The 23154-nt window shown below is 32.7% G+C and overlaps 2 protein-coding genes across 2 annotated transcripts; both read right to left on the reverse strand.

Annotated features, from left to right (window-relative positions):
• Positions 1-31: 31 nt before the first annotated feature.
• On the reverse strand, positions 32-733 carry LOC136830444 (piggyBac transposable element-derived protein 3-like). Its single transcript, XM_067089979.1, has one exon. It carries the CDS (start codon positions 731-733, stop codon positions 32-34), a length of 702 nt encoding a protein of 233 aa, XP_066946080.1.
• A 93-nt stretch (positions 734-826) lies between these two features.
• LOC136830445 (piggyBac transposable element-derived protein 2-like) lies at positions 827-11203 on the reverse strand. The gene is made up of 2 exons (XM_067089980.1): positions 11064-11203; positions 827-1454 (listed from the first exon to the last, which is right to left on the reverse strand). Exons 1-2 carry the CDS (start codon positions 11201-11203, stop codon positions 827-829), a joined length of 768 nt encoding a protein of 255 aa, XP_066946081.1.
• Positions 11204-23154: the final 11951 nt, after the last annotated feature.

Here is a 23154-nt window from a genome sequence, read left to right on the forward strand (position 1 = left end):
CCAGCGTACGAGCTATTTCACGTCTGAAACCCTAATGGGTTACGCGAGAGTCAGGATTCACATGCTGGTAGAATCTGTAGCTAGCTACAATGGAGAGATTCAGTAATTGTGAGAATATATTCCACCACCATTTCTTTGATCGCATCCTTGGCCTGTAGGTTGACAACATTTTGTCGCATACATCTACCCCACCCATTCCTTTATTATACATACTTATTAGATATGGCTGTTCCACTCTCCTTTTTCCTTCATTCTTCACCCATCTATTAACTTTCTGAATGGGACTGACTCCATAGTAGTTACTGGCATCTGTAACAATACTGTTATCATTCCATCTTGCACATAAGACCATATTATCTGATCTGTAGTCGTAAGAACCTCTCTCTTTTTTCTCAATTTCCTTCTTTGGCAAAAGAGGACATTTTCCTGTACGGTTTTCTCTGATTGTTCCACAAGCACGAAAGCCTTGTTTTGTAAGATCAACCATCAATGCATAACTGGTGAAAAAGTTGTCAAAAATATGACGTGAATACTTATTCACTACTGGCTGCCACATGTCCATAACGACTTGGGGTCCAAGTGGCAGCTTCCTGTTTTCATCCTTACCACCGTAATTTGAAAAGTTACATGGATAGCCATCAGCACTGCACATCATCCACATCTTATAACCAAATCTGTCAGGTTTATTTCGTATGAAGTGCTTAGCACTATGATGGCCATGATAAGGGATCATTGATTCATCTATGCTCAGAAATTCATGAAAAATACCATGTTTTTGGCAATTATCCCTTAGGATATCATGCAGGGGTAAAATCTTTGCCATTTTTTATTTTGCCAGATTATTGTCATCTGCAACATAAAAATATTTCTTGATGGATTTGAACTTTTCCCTACTCATAGTGTTAGGAAATATTGGTATAGCTAAATCATCACTTGTCGACCAATAGTCATTCTCAGAGGGTACACTATGATATCCACTTATCAGAACTAATCCCAAAAACTTTGTCATATCTTCCTCATCAATACAGAAATCCTTGTCGTTTTTATCTCGCTGAGCATGCAAATTCGTTTGTGCGGTCATATGATTAATGATCTCATCCGGGAAGAGCAGCTTATATATCTCAAACACGCCTTTTCCTAAATGAGCTTCACCATCACCTGCAGGAACTGAGTGTAGATCAAATGACAGATTTTCCCTTTTACGCCATCTTCCTTTTTCTCTGAAGTTTTCGACCTCCTCCTCTTCGTTTCCATGAACTTCCAGCTCTCCACTAATCTTTTCAGGCATACCTTCTCTATCCAGAGCATCATCTTCATTTTCTTCATCACTATCAGCAGGCTGATCGCCAGTAGGAGGAGGTAGAATGACGATATCAATGTCTTCAGAATTTGATTGAGTAACTGCTTCAGCAGCATCACGTAGGAATCGATAGTGCATTCGAGGGGTATTTGCCCTGAAAAAAATAAGAGTAAATATGTCAGAAAACATTCAGATTATTGCATCAAAACAGCTTAGGAATAATTTATGAGCCTTATGTTTTTCCAGTAAGATATATCTTGTATCATATAACAGAAATGCATATGAAGTGCAGATTCATTCTTATAGAAAATTGTGATGATGATGTAACACCCACATAACGATAAATGATGATGATGATGATGATGACGACGACGACTGCGACAACAATAATAATGATAATGTTAATGATGATTTTGATAACGATAATATGAATAAAAAATAAAATCTCAATTGCCAAAAACTCACCCATAAAAGCTTTTACTAGCCATGGACAGAAGACCTGCGATGAAATTTCACTTGTCCTGGTGCTGTCTCAACAGATACTGGGCCTAAACTGTCTGCTAAGCACCCAGCACTTCTGATGTTTAGTCTACAGAACTAAACTTGTTGTGTCAATCTCAGCAGAGAGCAGCAAAACACGTTCATTCAGGATATTGAGTAAATCAGGGTATCCAGCATACCTAAGTGTCCAACGTTCCCATTTTGGGAACATGTTACAAAAATATTAACAGTGATATTATTATAGTAAAAATCATAATAGATACAATATATTATCAAAAAAGTATTCAGGGCATATATGAAATAAATAGAATCATAAAATATGATTTTATTCTCATTGAAATAAAATGTTTATTTCGGATCACTAATTTTCAAAAAAATCTTAGAAAAGTAAGTCAAAAAATGAAGGAAAAATTTCAAAAATTTTTTTGTTTCATCACTTATAACGATTAATTATATATATAAAAATATACATAACATGATAAAACCATTATATTTGAATATGTAAAGCTATGATTGTAAAGGAAAGTCATGTTCCCAAAATGGGAACGTTGGACTGTAAACGGACTGTGGTGTGTGAAGCGCTCTGCCTGCGGATATTTTGTATTGTTAGATGTTACATCTAATATAAGTGGCATAGGGGAACGCAACCTTTTTGCAGTCTTACAAGGAAAACTGTTCTTTTCAAAGCTAAAAGTTAAATTTTAGGCACATATCACTTACTTTCACCAGGGAATGTTAGCGTTACCCATGAGTGAACAAAGAGTAAAAATTAAATAAAACACATTACTGTTTATTATGCAAAGCCAAACTGAATTTTTTAAATAAAGGGGCACTCTTTTTCAATAATTAGTGATTTCGGGTAATGTTTATCTGCTTTAAAGGCAATTTTAAACCCACAGTCTTTTCCCTTTCTATCGTGATCTGTTTACAGTTTATTTGAATTTAAAAAAATAACCCATTTCGAAATTCTCCTTGAGTTACCGCAGTGGACTTGCTGCCTCCTAATCTAATGTAAAAGGAAACATCCTTATTTTTTAATTGAAAATCTTCCTCTAATTCTCATAAAATAAAAGTCAACTTTGTCTACAGAGTTTGAAGGAAGAGGACTTCTCATGGAAAGATTAACGTCATTCTTCTTCTCCAGGTCACGTCTCGATCATTCGTCTAGTGCCTGTGGGACAGTAATAATTATCCCCAGCACCTTCCATTTCCAACGTAGGAGCAACCTACTGACTTAATGGCAAAGAAATTTCGACTTCAGTGTCAAGTGTCATAGTGCTCTTTGGTCTGTTATTCAAACCTGTCTCAGGACAAGAGGAATCGTCATCTTGACGCGCATCTCATGCAAGAGGCAATGTTGTTTTCAGAATGATCCTTTTTTCTTTAACTATTGGGTTTCTCTGTGAACAGATGACAAACCATTTCCTTGAAACGAAAAGCAACTAGAAAAAAAGATAAACTACAATTAATGTTTTCACGGACGGATCGCTTTACCTAGTTTTATTTAATAGTAAGTTAATATTCATTAGATTTTAAATGTAAGATATGTTACTGAATGTTCGGATTAAACTGGTTGCTATACATCAAAACTTTCAAATGTCACATCCAACACATATTGATATTTTAACTGAATAAAAAAATTGTCATTTATGAAAGTTTTCCAAGTAAACATAACACATAGCAACTGTAAGTTTAAATCATGAAATGTATAAGAACACTAAATAAAAAGTTCTGATAAACAACACAGAATCACTATTTTCAATAGAAACTCCTTGAGGTTTCTAAAAGAAAAAGAAAACAAATATTTCGCTAGTTTCCGCATATCCTGGAACGTTCTGTTTATCCCTACTTAAGTAAACGTGGCGTTCAGTGATTATGATAAAGTATTTGTTATTATTATTATTATTATTATTATTATTATTATTATTATTATTATTATTATTATTATTATTATTATTATTATTATTATTATACATTACCAATTCCATTATTATAATAATTGAACAACACGTTTATTTATTATTATTATTATTATTATTATTATTATTATTATTACGCTGTAGACTGATATGGTTGGCTGTCAAGATTATTTTTTGGTTAATTTCTTTATTAAAAGATGAAATAGAAGAGGGCAAAATTGATGAACTTAGAAAACTACGAGGAAAGAGACCAGGGGGACGAATGAAAGGAAAACGAAGAAGGAATTGTACCAAGAACAAACAAAAGCCCAGGGCCGCCTGCAATGCGCACAGCAAGGTATCACTGCAGGCATCCTTAAAATTAAGTCAGCGCATCGCTTTGCACAAAGTCTACGATGCTGCAGTGTAAATGTGGCACTCTGAAATTGGTTAGTCATTTCTACAATATTTTCTGCTTCTCTCCCTCAGAGAATTTAGTTCTAAATCAGGGATCTCTTTATCTCTTTGTGTTCTCAGAAAATGCCATTCTGTAAAGGAACTTTATTTCAGCTCTTCTCTTCCAGTAATCTATACTTAATGTCAGAAGATCTATATGTTTATTCTTCAAGGTTTTCAAAAAGAAATGTCAAAAATATAATGCAAAAGTTAATTTGATATCCCACATAGAAACATGGCAAGTGTTTTTAATAGCAATATGACTTATTTGTTGTTTTTCTAGTGTTAAAAATCTTCCGACTAATAAAATAAATTAAGAGCTCCCTCTCAATACATAGATCAACTTTCTACTTGTGAACGACAGAGAAAAAAAGTAGCCACATTAAAGAAAACTTCCCAAATAGGCGATATTCCTTATGAGATCAGACCATCATGACAGCCGGCTCAAAGCCCTTTTATTAGCCCAACTCAAAGAAAACAAGAAAAGGAGTCTCATTAGGTCATGCAGGCTGTATTCTCTTGTATTCTTGACATAGACTCCTGGCAATGCCGGTTCTGACACCTAAATATGAAACTTCTTCCTCAAGAGTATGAAGTCGAAAGTCCTTTGATCGTCCTGATCACCTTGACACGTTACTTATCAGCAGCAGCAGGTGTAAGGGACATTTAAGTCTCACAGAGAAGGGGACTGATTTGATATCTGGTTGCATGGAAAGCTTTGGCCAGAAATAACCTGATAACATATCGCAATTACGACTGGGCTCTGCCACAACCTCAGGAATTTCAAAGTGGTCCCTTTCAGTTCCTCTTATCGCTCACGTTTCACTGACGACGAAGGAGGAAAACTTAGTCCTTTGCTTTGCTTTGTGATTGAAAGCAACTTCTGATTACCTGTGGAAAGAGGTAGAATGTTTATGCTGCGCAGCTGTAGATAATAAACTCATTAATGAGCGAGCAAGTTCTGTCAATAAATTTACTGTCTTTTGTCTAATTTCATTAAGAGCACCATATAAATGCGCATTAGAAAAACTATTAGCAATTATTATCCATGAAGTAAAGACAATATTAGGAAATGAACAGTGCCAGAAACTGGGAGCAAAATGGAACAGCATTTAAGGAATTAAAGATTCAAAGCTCCCTAAATGCTATACCTTCGTTCTTGGCAAATTGCCCTTGTCACTGCTTTTACGGCTTATAAATTCTTTTTCAAAATATCACAATACAAATTTCTATATTGTCTTTATAAAACACCCGACATCGAAATTAGAGATATGGCGCAGAGTAAAACTCGGATCCCGAATTTGGTTTTGTAAGAACGTTTCCCTATGTTAGTGTGTAAAATATCTTTATCCATTCACTTTGCTTTAGAAGTTATTCGGATCAATTACAAAGATTATATAACTGATTCTTAAATGGTGGAGATTACAATGGACCGTAGTACAGACATTGTCATTAGTGATGCAACATGATTCTTTTTGTGTCGCCCAAAATCTCAGATTGCAATGTAGTGTTAAACTTCTTTTATTTTTATTTTCAATGTCATACATGTGGATAAGTTTGCGAATTCACGGCTAACACTACTTTCCTTATGAGTATAAGAATACGTTATCTCTTATGTATTGGTATAATTTGTAATCTTTTTAACATGAGCATTTTTCTTTTCATTGCTTAGCTAAAAGCAGGGTGTGACAAGGTTAGCAGTCTCATCAGTGCCAGCTCGATTAACTTGCTACTCAAAATGGACTTCATAATTACCTCTACAACGTATAGCAGTGACCCTAATAAGCTCAACAGTAACAACAAAATGTTCAAAATAGGAATATGAATTACATAAAAGTTTTCTTTGAATATTGAGGTTTTAGGCTACGCTCAAAGTGCCTGTATGTTGCAAAATGATTTATAGGTCTAACAAAAATAATGTAAGGCTTCTGAGATCTGATGTAATCTCGTTTTACTAAAGGACTTATTTTAAGAAATTACCGTTCTTTGAAAAATAAAAGATGATTTAAATTATATCGAGACGATAACTACTTATCTAAATATCTATTAACATTGACGCCAAGCCCTACGCAACACTTGTTTTTAACTAAGAATGTTATTTTCTTGAAAATTGTACCTGCTTTTATTGTATATTTGACTCAATCATAAGTTAACTTGAAGTGTAAGAATCTGCAGATAACTCAATATGCTTTCCAGCCAGAAGTTGTTGATATAAAAATGTGCGTTCCCCTATTTGCAAGTAACAAAAACTAACACACTTAGGCCTTTTTTAACAAAAGTATAACTCCATAGGCGAATATTTGCCAGTAAACCATAAATTTTGAAGTGGTTAAGAAATAGAACATAAATTATTGTTTTTTTTTATGAAAATCCAAATATTCCTGTAAAAAATATAAAGCAAATATTTTTAAGATGATTTAATTGTCTCTATTCATTGTAGTCCTAGGTTCCAGGTGCTTCATGATTCCGCCACTCGAATGGTTGAGTCACACCCACCCCACCCACTCGCTGATATCACTGGATGCATTTTAGCTCAGTAATACCTTTATATTTTTTTTTTTTTCAGCGATGAGGCATAAAAGTAACCAAATAGGACTATTTCAAATGCTATGTTTGTAATGCAAGCAATATTAATGTTATGAAAAACTTTATTTTTTTATTATTATTTTAACATGTGAACCTAAGTTTGATGAAGATTTTTTTTTTTTTTTGTCGAATGCATTGGTGCTGATGAACGAAAGTTTTGGAAATGTTTCTTTAGTTTTTTTTTTTTTTTTTTTGGCTACGCGTAATATTTTCCTAGAGTTTTGAAAAAGGATAGATTTTACTCTTTGAAACACGCTTTGGCCTAATTTTACAAAATAAATGTGCTTTGGAGTCAAATAAAAGAAAAATATGTAGCATGTTAGTTACCAGTTCGTAAATTTTGAACGAAATTCTATGCAGTTATGTAGTATCACTTTTGACTTGGCTGTACATGAAAAATCCAAATAGTTTTTATCTCGATCCTTTCGTATAAACTGTTGTGATTAATCTTTCATAACTCCATTTTACGTTAGACGAACTACATATTTTTTTTTTACGTACACAGATTACTTCGAATGTCACCAGTACAGCTAGCAATGCAAGGCCGGGTTTTCATGCATTAATTTTTTATGCATTTCATAATTTATCCCTTTTGCGATAATATAGTAACACTATGATTTTACTTCATGAATATCTGATAAACTTTATGAAGTATTTCATTTCTCGTTTTATGTGAGGAAAATCTAATTCCTCTTGCTTTAATATTTCTGATATTTTGGTTCTTCTTTCTTTATCCAAAGAAAAGTTTAATGTTTAATGTCTAGTAGCTTGGAAATATTGCGAAGTTTTCCCGTAAGTGCAAAACAGAAGATTAAAAAAAGCCAAGTTATATATCTCAAACGAGATTAGGGCAACTGGAATGAGAGAGAGAGAGAGAGAGAGAGAGAGAGAGAGAGAGAGAGAGAGAGAGAGAGAGAGAGAGAGAGAGAATTTAATCCTTGACTGTAACGTCCTGACCTATTGTTTATCTCATTCATTTTATTTTTCACTCTGACGATTCTACAAATGAACCTAATCTTTACGTCTAAACCCAAACACAGCCTCGATTTTCATAGGTTCACTGCAGTTCCTAAATACCGTATTCAGGTTTTGGTTATCCAGTGAAACTTGGGGCGTAGGAATTTGAACTAACTGGACCCGTATCTCCGCAAAGGGGAGAAGGAAGGAAAGGAAAGGATAGGTCTGAAGTTAGGCTTTAGAAATGAAATGAATGAAATAAGGAACACTTACATTTCGATGCTCCGAAATTTGTATTCGGTGCTGTTCCAGTATTTAATGAGACGATGTTCTTATTGATTTTATATTTTTCCAAAATACCATTTTTCATTGTAAATTGCGTGTTCGTATTCTAGTCAATAAGATAGGCAGAATCTAAAGGTCTTTATATACCGAAAGGATTCTAAGTTAATTTTCACTCTAAAACGCAGTTTCAAATCGCCTAATAGACATTAAAATTTTATACTGTCAGTTAGGCTTTTCAAAATTATTTGGAATTAAATCTCTGTGATTTAAACGGAAATCCATTAAGTTATTTACTCATTTACAGCATAAATAACATTTTAACCTTGGCATGAATTTACTCGTTATGATTTTTTCACCTAAATTACAGTCCTTTAGTTGCTCTCTTCATATTTGTTGAAGCATCTGATAAACACTGGCACTAGAAGGAATCTTGAGTCCAGTTACATACCACTGAATGTGTAGTAAGTAGTCAGACGAATTCTGCTCCTTCTTTAAAGTTTGGTATTGCATCTTAAACGTAGACTAATTCATTGAATTCCTGCGCCTCATCAAGGGTCTGACACAGCGTAGATTGTTTTGGTTATTTTCTTTCAATTTATCTAATTAATTATATGACTTTTCATAGGTTCAGAGACTGATACAAGTGTAGCTTGCATTTATGCTTTCATCATCTGTTTTCGTTTTACGTCTATATCCTTTTGAATAAATACTTATATTTGACACGATATCTACTGAATTAGTCCAAATATCTTCCATTATATTTTTAAAAGATATGCTGGGCCGAACGTCAGACGTTGGATTATCATTATCCCCAGATTATTTGGAACTTCAGTTCTTTTGAGAGATGTGGTTCTTACTTAGTGAAGGGATCATCTTCTGGGCATTTCAGAGGTTGGTTACAAAACTCCGTTTTCAACTCCTATGATGATCTCTTCATGTCTTCCATGCTGCCCTATTGCCCAACACTTTATAACAATTAGGCCAGCATTTCCGAAGAATGTAGCAGTTATATAATTATACACACACATACACGCACAAACATATATGTATACGTATATATCCCTTCAAAAGAATGTAGAAATTATATATATATATATATATATATATATATATATATATATATATATATATATATATATATATATATATATATATATATATATATATATATATATATATATATATATATATATATATATATATATATATATATATATATATATATATATATATATATATATATATATATATATATATATATATATATATATATATATATATATATATATATATATATATATATATATATATATATATATATATATATATATATATATATATATATTCTCGACTTCTATACACTTTATGAATATGCTTTTCACTACAAGTCTTAGATGCATGTAAACTATGTAAGTAGCAGGATTAGAACCCACATCCCGAGTATCAGCACGTAGTCATTTTACCGACCTGACCATGAGGAGGACAAAGGTATATTGCCACACATACATACGTATAACTGTCGAATTCAGCCATATTTAAAAGAGTTCGAACAGACCCATCCTCAGCTTCGTAGCCAAGTGGTCAATCGCTTTTACCGCCATTGAATAATGGGGCAAGCAAGAACCTGCATTTTCAATGTCATTTACTGAATGTACCACAGGTAAACGTTTCTAGGTAAGGGCCAAGGGCAAGACATATACTGTATAAGCACTTTCTCTGATAAATGCCTGTAGCTACAGCGGATTATCTAATCACGTGCATATTTATGACTTGAAATCTTATATATAGTGAATGTTTGTATGTTTGTAGATTACTATTGGCCTGGTAAGAAACCTGATGTAAATCACTGCATAGAAGATTGCTATCCATGTCAGGTAACAGGTAAACCTAATCAGAAAATACCACCAGTGCCATTAGTTCCTATCATGGTACCTAATTCTCGTTTTGAAAAGGTAATCGTAAATTGTGCTGGTCCTCTTCCCAAAAATAAAAAGCAAAACATGTGCATCTTATATGTCGTGTGTCTAACTAATAGATTTCCTTTAGGCATGCCAAAACCATTATCTGCCAAAACCATTATTGTTAATCTCCTTAAAATATCCACCATCTTTGCTTTCCCTAAAGAGCCGCAGTGTGACCAGGGGAGCAGTTTTACTAGTGATTTGTTTAGTTAAACTTAAAAGCAGTTCAACATCTACCATATTTTTGCTTCAGCATATCACCCACAAACTAATGAAGCCCTCGAATGGGTACACCAGACTATCAAAAGTCTCAGACACAAGTACATCTGTGAAACTCAACGAGGTTTGGATGAAGACCTAGAGATCCTCGTGTATTAGGAATACACCTAATGCGTCAACGGGAATGTCCTTCGAGATGATGTTCGGCCTAAGACCTAGGACATACCCTAGAATGGTAAAAAAAAGATCTTAAGAGGTACTTATAAAGATCATTACCTTCAAAGTTTCAAGGTTAAATTTGACCATATTTATGAATTTACCCATCTGAATTTAACACAGTCAGATTCATATGAAAAAACACTGCAATAAAAAGGCCAAAGTCAGCTTTTTAAGTAGATGAGGTACTTGTGTATCGACCAATTCCTGAGACTCCATTAAGAGAAAAATTTATGGGTCCTTCTAAGATCACCACAAGGGCCTTTTAAACAATTTATGCAATTGAAGCTCTAGATAAAAGGAAACTTAGGGAGTTAATGCACATTAATCTTATAAAGCCATACCAATCTGCAACAATTTCTCCACGGCTAGTTCATCTGATAAGATCCTGATCACTCCACTCAAAATTCAAGGGCGACAGCTACTCCAATTCAGGAGACTTCTCCTATACAGGAAACCCCAGCATTGGAGGCAGTTGATTATGAAACATCTCACTCCTCTCAAACCACATGAAGAAGAAGCTATGGCTCATAATCATATTTTGCTGTGGAAAGATGCTAGTAATTCTCAGATTCTTTCTCTCCCACAGTATTTTTGTCATCTCCCTAAGGTAGAAAGAGAAGAACTAGAGGCTATTCTAAAGACTTATCCTGGTCCATGCTCAGACAATCCTGGTTGCTGTACCTTGGTGAAACACGATGTTGTGCTAGAAGTTCGTCAACCTTTTTATCTGGTGTCCCATCTCTTATTAACAACCTTAAAGGCTGAGGCTGATTATTTATTAAAACTAAATTTGGCAGCACCAAGTAAGTCTCCTTGGGCATCGCCCTGTATTTTAGCCAAAAAGCCTAACACTTCCTGTCGTATGTATAGAGACTATAGAAAGGATAATTCTTTAACAGTCAAGAATCCTTATCCACTAAAGTTATTCCTGACTTCATGTCATATGTTACAAGCTCCTAATCTTGCTAAACTTATTGTAGGAAATAGTTAATAGAAAGAGTACTTATCTGCCTTTCTTAGAACAACTTCTACCTTTATCTTATTACTCTGGCCTACAATCGAGAAAGAACTGTTTAGCATTGTGTACGTGTGTAAGAATGAGAGAAAGAGAGAAAGAGAGGCGGGGGAAATTATGACTACCAATATCTTTGCAAATAACATATCGTTAGCGACAATGATTATTATAATAATTCTGGAAGTTTTCCGAACTCTTTAACTCGCCTGATGATGAACATAATACATTAAAGGTATGTCCATATTATTAAGGAAAACTCAAATAAGGTAAGTCTACATTATTTAGTAATGGAATCTACTTAATTAAATAAGAGCTAAACTTCATTCATTTTAATAAAACAGTAATACTCCAAAACCTCTTCAATCAGAATAACGTCATATAATGCTTCTGAACTTTAACCAGGTTGTCTTTGCAAGCAGTTCACTCCCAGATAAAATTAGAGCCCATAAACGGATGCATAAGGGTTAATATGTTACCCAAGCAGTTTTGATCAAATCTTCATGCGAACGATGGACCGTAAAGCCATTTGGGTATATTAAACATATTCAACGATTAAAAATTTGTAATATTAATATTAATCAAACTCCTGTGAAGTTAATCTCTGTCTCCCTCACCCCATTTTGAGAATCGTGAATTTCTTGCAATGAAAGAATATAAAATCTAAGCCGTGCTCTCTAAAGGTTTAAACACTGCAATAAAAAAGGGCACTTTTCCTGCTCCAATTCTGAACATATATTATGCCCCAAAGGTTTCAGTTATTTCACCTACCTGTAGAAGTTGGCAGTCTTGACCGAAGATCAGCTTTTTCTCTCTCTCTCTGGAATTCTCCCTCTCTCTCATGGGCTCTAATACAATAATACATCTAAACGGGTATGTTTAAAATTAAACCTGAGACACAAAAATAGACTTTATTTCGCAAGCCCAACATGAGACTGGTTAGATCAAAATGAGCTAATAGCAGCTTATTAAACCCCCACCTCCAACGTCAATAAGTGATAACAAAAGAGAAACCAAATTCCCTTTCCTACACACTGACACTAAGTGTTCCATATTAATGCAAACGTCCATTAGTCATAACTCAAATTCCTACAGATGTCTAAACAATCACCCAAACCATTGCCCGTGCTTTTGCACACCTGTGGGTGGTTTACCCATGACACATCTGTCAAACAAAAAAATTTCACATTAACCCAGCATGAAATGATGCGGGATATTTCCCCTAACATTACAAAACTCAATAGAGAAAATACGTAAATCATAAGAAAAACAAGACATAAAAAGAAATAACAAAATACACAGCAAAGCACTGAATTTCAGCAATTGTTTAAGCTTACATTTTCAACAGGTAATGGGAGCTTAGATTTTCACCGTCCATCACCAGCTCCAGCAACAATAATGACCCGTATTATCATAAAAGATCTCGTACTTGCCTTATCAGTCACTCCAACTAGAACAAACGAACATACATCAACGCAGTGGCACTCCTTAAAATTTGGATCTGTAACCGAACAGGGCTTCTGGAAAATTCCATGCTGACCCTACTTCCGCTATACGTGGGCTGTATCCAAGGTGACCTTGCCAAAGCTGACAATTCTGCATTTGCACCGAAAGTGCCCAGTCGAGCTCAGGCGGTGCGGAATCCGAAAACACCCAAGCATCCACTTCGTGCCCTGTCTGACCTCTGCACTGCATGTCACGCAATCACGTCCATAAAACCTATATTCCCCTCTGAATCTATGCATGGAGTGACAATGAAAAAAGAACCAAGTATTGATATAAGGCCTCGACCCACAAGACAAACCCCACTCTCGAGTTTTAATGGTTGGTGCAGCAGTATAAATGGCAAATGATCTTTCAGTCCCTTGACTGACTTTTCAGGTGTTATTTTATAACAAGCTGCAATGTTTTCTCGCTCACTCCTCCTCTGCTTTTAGTCTGTTAGTTCCTTTCTATTATCATTCTTATTTTCTTTCTTCCCTAACACCATTACCAAATTCCTAGTCTTCTTCTACGTTAAGAAGAATCTATGGGGTAAAACAATATCAAGAAAATCAGACCAATAAAGGCCATAATTTAACTGGATTACAAAAGATGACCTGATACCATCATTCTTCCTTTATTACTTCATAAATTTCCTTTTGCTTCTAACGAAACGCCAGTCATCATTGCATTTCCGCAAATAATACAAAAGAGAGCATTAAACTTTATTGAAACCATTCAGAAATGCTTCGATATGATTTTGCAGTTGCTTATCAGAGCGAGTTGCTTTCATGAAATATTCAGAGCTGGCGTCGAATAGAAATATCACTGTTTATTTTAACAAGCAGGCAATTCCAGTGCTTTTGAGGAAAAATGCCTGGAGCTCTGAGATAGAAAACGAAATACAGTCAAAACAAAATAGATGAAGTTAAGAAAATATGACGCAAGCGAAAAGTATTGGAAAAATAAAAGGGAACGGCACTCTAACTTCATGCTTTCAGGCAAGAAAAACATGTTCCAAAAATCGCTTCAAATAATGGAGATGACTTTCAGAACGGCGGGTTATCCTGAACAGGTATGGGTTTAAATCAAGGCGAATTTGTGGTAAACTCTTGAACGGAGAAGATGCTTGTTGTGAGCTTCTGGATTTTACCCAATCAACTGAGACCCACAAAAGCTACATCATAATTTATTTATAGTAATTATCAAGACAGTAAACAGTAAAGATAAGCAAATAGTGTAATAGAAGCGGATTTAAAACGAAAGTAAAATGGTAAACAAATCCACGAAAGAAAGTCAATGGAAGTGCTTTTCTAAGGAAAACTCGAGAGACGACCAATAATTGATGTCATTATACAAGAGGAGACAGAGATCAGATTGTTGTTCCTCATTAATGAACTCTTAAGAATCATTCTGAATTAAGTTTGTCTCTTTTATTTGTGTTTTTGTCGTCTTTTATTTCTCCCTCTTCCTCTCTCGTGGGAATTAATTTGGGTCAATGCTACGATTTTTTCCTCCCTGATCTCTGCGTTTTAGCCTTAATGATTTAAAGCAATTGTTTCTCCAGGTAAATGAGAACTATGTCAATGATTTTATTAAAGTTTGTCATTGGTATGTAAGTATGTAAGTATTTATGTATGCATGCAATGTGATAATGGGAAAAATAACTTTAGTTGAATGTGATTCTCTGGTATGGATGTCTGTTTCTGCCAAAGATTTGTCTCTTTTAGATAGAATGTTCCGTGGCGGTAAGTTTCTGTATCCTAACATTAGCAGTTCTGAGTTGGAGCATCGGCGGATGGAATCTTGTTTACTAATGTTTTAAAAGTTGTATCTTACAGAGATCTTTAAAATTTTCAACTGATCCCTGATCCTCTTTTCCTGCCGAGAGTGACCAGATTTGTTGAACAGCAGCACCAATATGCAGTAAATGTGCCTCACTCCCGAGCTTCTCAGATCCAGAGGTCCCTCATTCCTCACACTGTTGGACTGAAACAGTCTCCCTGAGGATGTTGCGGAATTGGAACCTAAAAAGTTCAAGCGGTGATGCAATGCATTTCAAATGAACACCATGTTTTCGGGAAATTTGAATTTCAAGTCAATGACCACTATGGGCTTTGTTCCAAATGAATAGGGTTCACCTTCTTGATAATAATAACACATATATAATACATTACAGACGCACTGAAAGCGGCACTTACATAGGGTTTGTAATTTTTAATTAATCTTTAAACCGTGTATTATAAGCAACTGAGTAAATAAACGATAATAAAACTTTCCCTCGCGCTCAGCTGACTCGAAATTTTCTTTCACTAGGCAATTATCATGAGCTTTTACGTCGCTGAAGTAACGACATAGAAATATGAAAAAGTAATTTTTCACTTTTCTTTCCAGACCAGAATAAAATCACATAATAATATTTTCTCAACAGAGCAACTTCACGAAATTAAAATCAAGTTGTTGCCGGAAACATTTGATCGTCGAAACGCCAAAAAGAGAAATTGTAAAGAATCCTGATTGTCAATACCTTCATCCCACTTGTTTTATTTGTTATGAAAATTACAATCTCGGAAGCAATATCCTGATTATCCCTCCTCTACAAGCTCCAGTATTTGGCAGACACTAAAGTCACCAGGCTTTGTCCTTCCTTATATACCCACTTCGGTATCTGGACGTGAAATAATATATATATATATATATATATATATATATATATATATATATATATATATATATATATATATATATATATATATATATATATATATATATATATATATATATATATATATATATATATATATATATATGTATATACTGTTATATTTTATAGATATATATATAATATATAATAGACATAATGCTCTGTTACCTTCTATAATTCTTCGCTCTTTTTATATATATATATATGCTCTACTTTTTTGTTACATATGTAAAACAAAGCATTGAGATCCAAGTGCAAGAAATATGAAGAAATTATGATGTCCTGTAGCGGGAGACGAACCCGCGTTACCATAATCACAACGTTTCTCGGCAGAGGACATTATAATTTCTTCACATTTCTTGCACTTTGATATTAAGGCTTTGTAGTGACAAGCGTATCCAAAAACGCGCGAAGAATTCGAGAAGTTGAGAGGGCATTGTGGCTATTATAATTACACACACACACACACACACACACACACACACACACACACACACACACACACACATATATATATATATATATATATATATATATATATATATATATATATATATATATATATATATATATATATAGATAGATAGATAGATAGATAGATAGATAGATAGATAGATAGGTTGATACATAGACAGATATAATTTTTCCAAGGTCTTTTTTTATCTTTTTTCACCTTTCCCTAATAACCAAAATCAGATGTGTGGGAAGAACTATCTATTTGCATGCCAGATAGCTAGCAAAACAATCATCGTATTGTGAAGGGTTAAAAGCACTGCGGTAATATTCACTGCAGTTATAAACTAACAGCACTGCTCTAGGCACCAACATTGCGGAGAAAGAGATTAAATAATTTACATATTCATCATCAGGTAAACAGATGTGATCTATGATTCGTTGTTTTTAGTAGGATCTACTGAATACTCGCGGTATGTTATGTGTAAATATATCAGAAGCAGTAAATAAACGAAACTTTTTATGCTAATCGAAATACCTTCGTGATTGCATGTGTGCAAACACATATATATATATATATATATATATATATATATATATATATATATATATATATATATATATATATATATATATATATATATATATATATATATATATATATATACATATATATATATATATATATATATATATATATATATATATATATATATATATATATATATATATATATATATATATATATATATATATATATATATATATATATATATATATATATATATATATATATATATATATATATATATATATATATATATATATATATATATATATATATATATATATATATATATATATATATATATATATATATATATATATATATATATATATATATCTATATATATATATATATATATATATATATATATATATATATATATATATATATATATATATATATATATATATATATATATATATATATATATATATATATATATATATATATATATATATATATATATATATATATATATATATATATATATATATATATATATATATATATATATATATATATATATATATATATATATATATATATATATATATATATATACATACACATATACATATATATATATATATATATATATATATATATATATATATATATATATATATATATATATATATATATATATATATATATATATATATATATATAGGCATATATATATATATATATATATATATATATATATATATATATATATATATATATATATATATATATATATATATATATATATATATATATATATATATATATATAAAATATATATATATAATCATCATATACACGCATTAAGCTACAAACATATATATATATATATATATATATATATATATATATATATATATATATATATATATATATATATATATATATATATATATATATATATATTTAATATATATATAAAAGAATGAATTTTTATCACATCACCGTGAATCATATACACGCATTAAGCTACAAACGTCCTTTAATATCCAATTCGCTCTACCACGGAAATGATATATTTTCATATATGTTACCGAAGGGGAATTTTTTTAGTTGATAATAGGTTGGTAGTCCCGTGGGCTCGAACCAACGAAAGACAAGAACTCAAGACTACAGTGACGCCTTTACCCACACGGCCAACAAAAGTGAGGTATAAGTTGATACCGACCCTCACCTACAAATCACCGTCGAACTCAGGTATTTGTATTTAGAATCGATATCAACCCACTTCTGCCATGCTGACCATGTAGTGCATTTGTCGCACGTAGCCATATTATGAATGATTTTTTATCACATCACCGTGATTCATATACAAGTATTAAGCTACAAACATCCTTTAATATCCAATTCGCTTTCCCTCGGAAATGATATATTTTCATATATGTTACTGAGGGGGAATTTTTTTAGTTGATAATAAGTTCATCGTCCCGTGGGCTCAAACCAGCGAAAGATAAGAACTCAGGACTACAGTGACGCCTTTACCCACACGGCCAACAAGTGAGGTATAAGTTGATACTGACCCTCACCTTCAAATCATCGTCGAACTCAGGTATTTGTATTTAGAATCGATATCAACCCACTTCTGCCATGCTGACCATGTAGTGTTTTTATTGCACGTAGCCATATTATGAATGAATTTTTATCACATCATCGTGATTCATATACAAGCATTAAGCTACAAATGTCCTTTAATATCCAATTTACTCTACCTCGGAAATAATATACTTTTATAAATGTTACCTTCGGTAACATATATGAAAATGAATCACGTTGATGTGATAAAAATTCATTCATAAAATGGCTACGTGTGACAAACGGTCTATATGGTCAGCATGGCAGAGATGGGTTGATATCGATTCTAAATACAAATACCTGAGTTCGACGGTGATTTGTAGGTGAGGGTCGGTATCAACTTATACCTCACTTGTTGGCCGTGTGGGTAAAGGCGTCACTGTAGTCCTGAGTTCTTGTCTTTCCTGGTCAGCCCATGGGACGACGAACATATTATCAATTAAAAAAATTTCTCGGTAACATATATGAAAGTATATTATTTCTGAGGTAGAGCGAATTGGATATTAAAGGACGTTTGTAGCTTAAATAATATATATATATATATATATATATATATATATATATATATATATATATATATATATATATATATATATATATATATATATATATATATATATATATATATATATATATATATATATATATATACATATATATATATATATATATATATATATATATGTATATATATATATATATATATATATATATATATATATATATATATATATATATATATATATATATATATATATATATATATATATATATATATATATATATAGTATATGTATATATATGTATAATATATATATATATATATATTATAAATATATTTTATATATATATATAGCTTAATGATATATAGTCTCAGTTTTGGCTACTTGAAATTGCCAAGACCAGGAAGAACATTCTTTATTGTACAAGCTCAGGGTATAAAACCTCATCATCAGGCTGAAAAACCGACAAGGATGAGAATCAATAAAATTACAATAAAATGAATTGTCATAATAAATCTTCAGCAAAAATACTAACGAAATATATAAAATGAACAAGTAAATACAAACTAAAAGGGTGAGACGTAAAATAACGAAAAATTAAAAACACAAACATAAAAATATGGAAATAAAACTAAAGTGAAATGTAAACAAACTACTACTCACAAAGTAAAATATTTAACGACCTAATTGAGTACCTACTATGAAATTACACGATAGCTAGTTGAATACCAGACGAGTTGTTGTTCAATTCCGGCTTCATCTTTTTAATAGTCAGCGACTCTGAAATTAAAAGGTCCAGTCTATTTGAACAAAAAGACAGTACCCGAAAATCCAGCGTCAGTGAAAGGATGGTCCTGTGTTAAACTGTGTTCTCTAATGGCAGAAAAGGGTGGTTTGGAAAGGGGAAACCTAGTTCTAATAGAAAGACCTCTGTGTTCCAAAATTCTGTGTCTGAGCCAGCGGGAACTAGATCCCACGTATCGCAGACCACACTGCGAACAAGTGAACAAGTTTGTTGTGATTTTAATTTATTTCATCAAGATATGGTTTTCCTCCACAATTATATTTCTGAAAACTCATATCCCATTTTTGTATTTTACAAAGTTCTGAAAATTTTTTTAAATGAAAAGTTTTGTCCCAGACCGGTGTACAGTACTGCTAGTAAAGATGTAAAGTACATTAAATTGCCTTACCTTGGTCATAGTAGCTATATGGTCCGAAAAAAGTTACAAGAAATACTTAAGCATTGTTTCCCTCAAATCAGTTTCCGGTTTGTTTTCTGTAATCCTTTTACAATAAGATCACTTTTGAGAGAGAAGCCTACTCTTCCTGTGGACCTTAATTCCTGTGTCGTTTACTTGTTCACTTGTTCGCAGTGTGGTCTGCGATACGTGGGATCTAGTTCCCGCTGGCTCAGACACAGAATTTTGGAACACAGAGGTCTTTCTATTAGAACTAGGTTTCCCCTTTCCAAACCACCCTTTTCTGCCATTAGAGAACACAGTTTAACACAGGACCATCCTTTCACTGACCTGGATTTTCGGGTACTGTCTTTTTGTTCAAATAGACTGGACCTTTTAATTTCAGAGTCGCTGACTATTAAAAAGATGAAGCCGGAATTGAACAACAACTCGTCTGGTATTCAACTAGCTATCGTGTAATTTCATAGTAGGTACTCAATTAGGTCGTTAAATATTTTACTTTGTGAGTGGTAGTTTGTTTACATTTCACTTTAGTTTTATTTCCATATTTTTATGTTTGTGTTTTTAGTTTTCGTTATTTTACGTCTCACCCTTTTAGTTTGTATTTACTTGTTCATTTTATATATTTCGTTAGTATTTTTGCTGAAGATTTATGATGACAATTCATTTTATTGTAATTTTATTGATTCTCATCCTTGTCGGTTTTTTTCAGCCTGATGATGAGGTTTTATACCTCGAAAGCTTGTACAATAAAGAATGTTCTTCCTGGTCTTGGCAATATTATTTATCATTAAGTTATTATATATATATATATATATATATATATATATATATATATATATATATATATATATATATATATATATATATATATTTATATGTATATGTATAATTATATGTATATGTATAATAAAACTACAATATATATATATATATATATATATATATATATATATATATATATATATATATATATATAATGATGTGTGTGTGTGTGTGTGTGTGTGTGTGTGTTTTTGTGATGAACGGATCACTTGTTAGAGTGATTACATTTTGCCCCCGTCTAATTACTTCAAACATATGAAACACGGGGAAGATAAGTCGAAAGAAAGACCTTCCTAAAATGTCTATAATATTTTTGAAAAGCTGGAAATTGTTTGTACAAAAAGTATTTGCTTGAACAATGTAAGAAAAACTACAGGGAATAGCTTTTGCAATTAAGTTACTTCATCATCAGTCTTCATTCATTGCCACTCTCCTTCAAAAGACAAGAGAGAGAGAGAGAGAGAGAGAGAGAGAGAGAGAGAGAGAGAGAGAGAGAGAGAGAGAGAGAAAGAACCATAAGTATTAGAGACCTCTCATCGTAGTGCTAATATTACGTGATAGAAGGGAGGAAGCCTATCCCCAATCCCCCACCACTTTATGCCTCTTTGCTCGTTCAAATCAGACTGTCCTTATAGACAACCACTCGAACAGTTATTATGATGGTCACTGAGACCTGTTATTTGTTACTGCTATTGTGGGTCGCTGTTTTAAATATTTTGGCGATGCCTGTTAATGCTGTCCATAATACTGATTCGGTGACCACAGTTATCTTAACTTACTTTATTTCTCATTTATTTCTAATGGGACGCACAACACCCCTTTTCCAGTGATGTTTTGATTAATCTATTAACACTTCTGTGCCTCAGCTGTTGCAATACGGTAAGTGTCCTCCAACTATGTGCCATAACCTCAGTGCCAAGGCCATCCACAGGTCAGAATTTGAGTCCATTGCTGAGGACACTCGACCAAACATTCTTTCACCTCCTTGTTTATCTATTTACCTTTAGATGTATGATTAGCAATTGAGTTACTATCATTGTTGACACAATGTTGTTTCTGTTGTTTATATTGTATTTACCAAAACATCAGTCTTGCTCTTTTCAGGTACTATTCTACTTTTTCCTTCTTGAATTATTCTCCTCAGGTACACTAAAGACAGCACAGTCCACCTTCAGTGAATGCTGTGACGATCATTCACTGGTTTGGTGGGTACACGGTTTGCAAGCTACATTCTTCTCTAATAATAGATACAGACACACGTATATGTCGGAAGCCATCAGTTTTCTATTCCTTGTGCTAATCTTAATGAAATGGTTAATGAAATAATTTAAGTAAAAAATTTTTTCATCATTGCCTACTATTATAATACACTGAATAATGTTGCACTGTTTAAATTATATCATTGTTTAAATCATGTCTATATAAAAGTTGAATTATGGAACGAAAGGACTGTACATTTGCAATGATTCACATTGAGTTTAATTATAGTTTTTTGAATCACCCTAATTGGATGTTGTCTTTATAATAAAACAGCAAGCGAGATCACTAATTGGGAATCATACCAGAGTTAATTAAAGCGGAGTTTTATTGAATCGGGTGCTGTTTAATTTTTCACCAGATCTGCTGAATTCTTAATAAATGAAACTGGTGTCTTGCTCATTTTGGGGTAGAAAAGCATTGCTGTTTTTAAAAGGCAATCATTGTTTGTAGATATAATTTTTGTGTACAATTCTTTGGTCAAGGGACAAGGAGACCTTTATCAGTGTGAAGATTAAGGGAATTTAACAGCATCACGGAGACATCGAGAGAGAGAGAGAGAGAGAGAGAGAGAGAGAGAGAGAGAGAGAGAGAGAGAGAGAGAGACAGGGCAAAGCCTAACAATCCATAATTAGATCTTCACTTGCAATATCTAAAGGAGTATGTTCCTTGAAATATTCATATACGTATTCAGACTAGATAGCAGACACAAGCAGATACTACTAACTCTCTCATTCCATTTAAGTTTCAAGAAGAGAAACTCTTTCCGAAACTTAAAAAAATATTTTTTTTTTTTCAAAAAAGGCATTCACATTCTTGCAAGTTGGATGGACGGTAACGCTGCAGAGCCGTTATCAAGATTAGCTTAAGGGAAGGTTAGGTTAGGAAGTATCCCTGTTGAAATATGTCTTTGATCTCCTGTTAAGCGGGACGTGACAATCGAAGAGTTTGCGGAACTCTTCTTCACTCTTACCAAATGGATAATAGCCTTATAGCTATGTATTGTAAATATAATCTATTTCTCAGCGGAGAGAGAGAGAGAGAGAGAGAGAGAGAGAGAGAGAGAGAGAGAGAGAGAGAGAGAGAGAGAGAGAGAACTAATAGTTCTATTGATCCTTTCTTTTCCTGACATGATTATTTATCACTTCTTTTCTCCCACCAACATTTACTCCATTTTCACATTAGCGA

The sequence above is a fragment of the Macrobrachium rosenbergii genome, chromosome 46, assembly GCF_040412425.1.
Source record: "Macrobrachium rosenbergii isolate ZJJX-2024 chromosome 46, ASM4041242v1, whole genome shotgun sequence".
Taxonomy (NCBI): Eukaryota; Metazoa; Arthropoda; class Malacostraca; order Decapoda; family Palaemonidae; genus Macrobrachium; species Macrobrachium rosenbergii.